This window comes from Lycium ferocissimum, chromosome 5 (genome assembly GCF_029784015.1).
Source record: "Lycium ferocissimum isolate CSIRO_LF1 chromosome 5, AGI_CSIRO_Lferr_CH_V1, whole genome shotgun sequence".
In the NCBI taxonomy this organism is placed as follows: domain Eukaryota; kingdom Viridiplantae; phylum Streptophyta; class Magnoliopsida; order Solanales; family Solanaceae; genus Lycium; species Lycium ferocissimum.
This window is the reverse complement of record NC_081346.1, coordinates 63,869,451-63,875,853: the sequence shown is the minus strand read 5'-3', so window position 1 is coordinate 63,875,853 and position 6,403 is coordinate 63,869,451. Positions and strand designations below refer to the sequence as shown.

Here is a 6,403-nt window from a genome sequence, read left to right as displayed (position 1 = left end):
CATAAGTTATTTAAAGACGCGGGATATAACTTGCATAATACTCCCTACCTTACAACTTAAGTTTGTTGGTTTGATTAGTAACGGATTTTAAAAAATAAAAAGAGAATTTTGAATTTTGTGATCCTAAATTAAAAATGGTAAACACTTATCCGTATCGGGTGTTTACACTAAACCAATGGATATATATCATGTGTATGAATGCACACAACTATCAGTTAGCCATAATTAATGAATGTATATGTTCACTTCATGAGATTACTTAACTATAGTAAATTGCATTGATTTGGTGTAAACACCTAGTATGGATAAATTTTTACCATTAAAAATTTATATAATGTACTAAAATGTCATATGAATCTTGTAGTTATATTCTTGTCACGTATATGTTTGAATTTTCGCCCTACTATATATAAAAATAGACTTTTTTGGGACAAACTAAAAAGAAAAGAAACGTAGAGATTGGAATATTACTCCCTCCGATCTAAAATAATTGAGGGTTTAAGCTTGGGCACAAGTATTAACGAATTCACTAATTCCTAAAAGTTAAGAGGGGTTTTGACTAAAATAACCTTAATTATGATTTTCTTTTCTTTTTAAGTTGACATAATTATTATGGGAATATGAAAATTATGTCGAGGGCAATTTAGAAAAGAGAACTAAATACTTTCTTGATTTTGTGAAACATCAATTATTTTGGATCAATTTTTAGATGTTAAAACCCCAGTTATTATGGACCGAAAGAAATATGATGCAAAAATATAAACTTATGTTTAGCGAAAAAATAATTTGTTAGGAGAGGCAAAAATAAAAAGACCGCAGAAAATAGGGGAACAAAAGTGCAAAAGACTGGATTGAAACGAAACGCCTCCCTCTTCTCTCTCTTCTCTTTATACATCATTATTATGAGTAATATAGTGCAGATTTTCGCGGGGTATTCTCTCTCTATACGTATCATAATCAGCTTTGTTGTATACTCTCAGTCTCTCTGATTACTCCTCCGGTTTTCAAGAAAACGTGTCATTCCAAGAAGATTTTCTCAGCTTTGGAGAACTCTCTCTCTGCTCTGCTATTCTTTTCTTTGCGTTTAGTGTAAGTACATTCATTTCTCCAAGTTCCCCTTTTTTTTTTTTTTTCTTTTTTGTCTTTTCCTTCTTTATCACTCCAAATCTTGAAATGGGGTTTGCGTCAATGTTCCATTTTTTGTGAATCTTTTTTGATCTTTGCTCAAATCTTGAAATGGGGTTCTAGTGAATGTTGTGGTGTTATGGGTCTGCATTTTCTTGATATTTATTTTGTCTTTTTCTTTTTTATCACTCTAAATCTTGAAATGGGGTTACCATTAAATATTGTGTTATGGGATTGAATCTTTTTTGTTTTTGCTTTGCCCACTCAAAATCTTGAATGGGGTTCCACTGAATGTTGTTTTGTTATGGGTCTGCATTTTCTTGATTTTATTTATTCTTTTTTGTCTTTTCCTTTTTTTATCACTCCATCTTGAAATGGGGTTTCCATGATTATTGTGTTATGGGTCTGCATTTTACAACAATCTTTTATATCTTTGCTCGAAATCTTGAATGGGGTTCTAGTGAATGCTGTGGTGTTTATGGGTCTGCATTTTCTTTATTTTTTTTTTTTGTTACCACTAAAAATGTGGAAATGGGGTTTCTGTTGATAATGTATTAATGGTCTACGTTTCTTGAAATTTTTTCTATGAAATGAATTTTTTCTATGAAATGTGATGCAACAGCCCTTTTTGTGTAATACTTGGCCCAATAATATTAAGGGTTATGTGAGTAAAGGCCTTATATATTCTTTTAGCTATTTTGACTCTATTTACTTTTTGTACTGAGCTACATTTAGCTGGATCTATGAGTTATTAATACTTTTGATTATTGGCTTTCAGATCTTGTTTCAGAAATCAGGATTTTTTTTAATTGATAAATTTCATGAAAATGACATTCAAGTTGAACTGTTCTTTTTTCTGGAACAATGAGTTAGATTTGTGACACTTTGGGTCCAGTTGGGTGAAAAATGTTCAATCTGTAAGTTAAAGTGTTTTGTATTATGTAGCTTTAGGTACACAGTATCTTGTAATTGAAGACTCAGAAAAAAGATGATGTTTTTGTTACTTTTGGTCCAGTTAGGATTTGGATTTTTCTCACTTTTGTCAGGTTCTCTACAGGCATGCTTTTTCATGTGAAGAAAATATGTCTTATTGGGTTGCCAAGCAAATGCTTTTGGCTTGTTTTAGTAGTCGATAAGTTTCGGATATGAATGGAAAGTCTTTATTGCAATACAAGCCCCATATTTCTATTTTCTTGCTCTGATTCTTATTATTAGTCTATATACAGATCTTCCTGGAAGATACAGTATGTAAGAATCAAAAGGTGATTATGTAAGAATCAAAAGGTGATTCTAAAGCTTCGTTTGGTTATAATTTACTGCAAATGATGAGATTTTAGCTATGCACTTGTTCAAATTCTCTTAGGACTTCCACAAATCTGTCAGTTGTCCTATTTGCTTTAAGTTCTACTTGTGCTTTGTGAATATGGAATTGATTAATTATATTACTTTCCCCTCTAGTCTTTGCCAATCTGTTTACAATGTGTTGCCGGTATACTCATACAGTTGGCAAATTGCCTTTTTCTAAAGAATCTGAATTATTGATTGCTTATTGCTAGAAAAAGGTATTGATCACTGATTTGGAGCGTTTAGTATATTGGTTTGTTAACACTTCAAATTTTATCATACCTTTGCTCTTGATAAAGCAGCTACCGTTTTCTGTCAAACATCAGACTAACTAGGAGTCTGTTGTTCTCTTAGGCCTGAATGATTCCACATTGGTTCAAGAAGTATGATGGATATTTTGTGTTAATTAGTCTGCTCAGTCCTTCCAACTCTTTTGTGCAATTGTCTCATATAGAAGTCCTTGTGGTTGGGCATATCATTCTAATCCTTTTCTAGTAATACAATGACTAATGGATGTTGTAACATTTCTCTGTTGTGATTTTTATTTTACGTCTTTCGAATATTACTAAGACCTTTTTTACCCTTTGCAGTAAAGAAGGTGTAAGGGAGGAGTATAATATGAGACTTTATGCCATTTGAAGTTTTAGAATGGGGCACAGACTAGAAACTAGACGTCATCATGAAAGCTCCAGTGCTGCAAAAGAGATCAAATCATCCCTAGCAAATCAAAGTTCAAAGTTCAAAGACAAGTATAAAGTTGAAAGCACAGAAGATAAACCATACCAGTGGTTAGGAAATAAGGGAAACAAAGATGACGAGCTTGTCAAGTACATGTCGAATTTGCCAGGTTATCTGCAGCATGCGGAAAAGGGAAAGAACATTCAAGGAAAGGCTTTGAATTTTGGAGTCCTTGATTGGGAGCGTCTGGAGAAATGGAAGTATAATGAACATATGCCGCCTGCCAGCTGTCATCGTAAAACGTTATCAGGTAGTTCTTCATTTGTTTCTGCAAGGCCTCCCACTGCTTATGGCATATCTTCTCAGAGAAAGCAAATGCCATTACCACCGAGCGTTTCGTCTTGTGAACAAAAGCTTGCAGAACCTGTCCAGCAATCCCAATCAGATTCCATGCAGACCCAGGATTTGCAAACTACTCGGTGCCCCACAAAGCATGGGAAGCAGAAGCAACGTCTTAGGAAGGAGATACCACCCCGCAGGCGCAATTCTGAACTAAATATTGGCAAATACATGGACCGTGATCGCGATCCTGGTCAAAAGATGAGACCAGATGAAGAAGATTTGCCCTGGGTGCCGATTAAGAATGTTAGTGTTCCTCCTAGTCATACAAACAAGAATCTTGTTCCCAATGAAGACAACTTTAGTTCCCAAAATTATGCTGCTGAACCCAAGAATATTGTTCTCTTGGTTCCCCAACGTCGTTCGAAAACAAGTACGAAGGCCTCTCAATTCTCAGAATCGAGAACATCTCTTGATGAGCAACCAGCTGAGGCGATGAGGACCGGATTTTCTGATTGCTCTTCTCAGGAATCCTTCTCTAGAGAACTGCGTGCTGTTCCACATTCATGTCCTTTGCCTGCAAGCTCTGCAACGAATACGGAGTCTCATGTGAAGCAACACCAATTGTCCAATGCTCGGGGCATTACAGATTCATGCTCATCCCCACGTCAAAATGGGAGGATAAATATTCGCTCTTCATTTGATGCCAAATGTCTGAAACACCATAAATCTGATGTAGAATTGAGTGTCCCAGCTGAGACTTCTCAGAGAGCAGATTTGTTCACTGCAGAGCAGGCAGTGGTGAAGGGAAGACATCCATCCCCTAATAAGAGGTTTAGCTTCAGCAGTCTTAGTCGTATGAGCAGAAGTTTCAGTTTTAAGGAGACCTCGACTGTTCCACCATTGAATGGTACAAATAGCATGCCCAAGTCTGGCCCAGTAGGAGCTTCTTCCAGTGGTACAGATATCAGTAATCGGGAGAAGCCAAATGCTGGTAACAGAGCAAGATCTAGCCCTTTGAGACGACTCCTAGATCCACTTCTGAAGCCTAAGGGCGTTCATTCAGCCGAGACATTTCCGCGTCCTAATGGAAACTCAAATGGCAATACTTTGCCCACTAACCACAGTAAACACGTTCATGTGAAAAAGCATCAGCCCTCAACTCTTCAGGCTATTCTGCTGCTTACACTGAAGGATGGAGTTCCGTTTTTCAAACTTGTGGTTGAGGATGATGGTGGCATTCTTGTTGCAGCTGTCAAGAAGTTGCCGATGTCTGGGAAGGGCGGAAGTAGCTTGGTTTATGCCTTCTATGCAGTCCATGAAATTAAAAGGAGGAGTGGGAGTTGGATGAGCCATGGACCAAAAGAGAAAACTGCTGGCTTTGGTTATAAAGTTATTGGTCAGATGGAGATTTCTTGTTCCGAAGTTCAAAACTCAAGTGTACATGACCACAAAAGCATATCTGTGCAAAGGGAATCTGTCTTGTATAGCATTGATTGTGGACAGGTGGACAAGCAAGTCCCTGATTCTTCTCAAAAAAGAGAGCTTGCCGCCATTGTTGTTATGAACTCAAGTCAATACAAACAAGAAGATATGCAGACCTGTGAAACATACAGTGATGTTGTAGTCATTCTTCCTGGTGGTGCACATAGCTTGCCAAGTGATGGAGCTCCTTCCTCATTGCTCGAACGATGGAGATCTGGTGGATCATGTGATTGTGGAGGATGGGATGTCGGTTGCAAGCTAAAAATACTTGAACAGGATAAGAATTGCAGGAGCCAAGATTTTCTAAACCTTTTGATTCAGGTATGTACTTGTTTGTGGCACTCACTTTCACTTTGTTCGCTGTTTCTCTTGATAATAATATTTGGTTACCTATGCTTCCTCACAGGGAGGAGAACAGAGGAGCAAGCCTATATTCAGTATGGCACCACTCAAGAATGGACTTTACTCAGTCGAATTTGATTCATCGGTTCCTTTATTAGAGGCGTTCTCCATCTGTGTCTCTGCTCTGACTAATCTTAAACTAGCTGACATATTTGAAATTGGATCTCACAGACAGAAGGGCTCTTCAGATGCCATGAGGGTGATGAAGACTACAACCACTATCCAACCACCCCCCTCACCTGTTGGGAGGATCTAGGTGTATGATGAAAAGGAAACTGATGAAGCAAGAATCTCAGTTTAATCAGACTGGTTTAGCTTCTTGAGAATCACATGTTTTGCATGTCGCAAACTGAATCTGTGGTTCGAATAAGTCTATCTTCGACCTCTCATTTTGTACGTCTTTGATCAGCTGTAAATTCTCTTATATGTTAGGAAATAATGTCATGCCGCAAGGTGTAGAATGAACTCAGTGGAAAAGGCTCTATAGAACAAGTAGAACTCTTGAATATATACAGTGGCTGTATTTCGTTTCCTTTGTTTTTATCTAAGGTAATGTTGATGGTCGTACTGTTATTGAGGTTTCCAAATTACATTGAACGAAGAGACTTCTGCCTATACATTGTCTTGATGTTATATCTAACAGTCTAACACTACAGAGACCTATCCAAAAGAAATTACCCCAGGATCTCAAGCTTTTTTGGTCCTGTAACAAGATCTTATAATCTCGAAGACTAAATTCTTTATGCTGATGAATTCATTTCATTTCCCCTTTCCCCCACAGAAGTGGCTACTTTATGCAAAAAGAAATGCACCTAAGAGTGTGACCTAATGATCAATAAAATGAGATGAAAACTGTGGAAGATTGTTCATTTGAATACAAGATAACTTTTCTTTATCCGTCTAAATCTTGGTAGGCAAAATTACTATAAAAAACAATAAAAAATTTACACTTAACAGAATAAAAAGAGGTATATTTATGCAAAATGAAATCAGACGTATATTCTAAATTCAGAAGGGGGAAAAAAAACTT

The 6,403-nt window shown here is 36.9% G+C and overlaps 1 protein-coding gene across 2 annotated transcripts; it reads left to right on the top strand.

The window, feature by feature from the left end:
* The first annotated feature begins 1,047 nt into the window (after nt 1-1,047).
* LOC132057049 (uncharacterized) lies at nt 1,048-5,946 on the top strand. Of its 2 annotated transcripts, none has more exons than XM_059449488.1 (3): nt 1,048-1,089; nt 3,060-5,292; nt 5,378-5,946. In XM_059449488.1, the coding sequence occupies exons 2-3, from the start codon at nt 3,118-3,120 to the stop codon at nt 5,627-5,629; spliced, it is 2,427 nt and encodes an 808-aa protein (XP_059305471.1). In that variant the 5' UTR covers nt 1,048-1,089; nt 3,060-3,117; the 3' UTR covers nt 5,630-5,946. The 2 variants fall into 2 exon arrangements, with proteins under 2 accessions (XP_059305471.1, XP_059305472.1); XM_059449489.1 differs by lacking the exon at nt 1,048-1,089 and adding an exon at nt 1,973-2,042.
* Nucleotides 5,947-6,403: the final 457 nt, after the last annotated feature.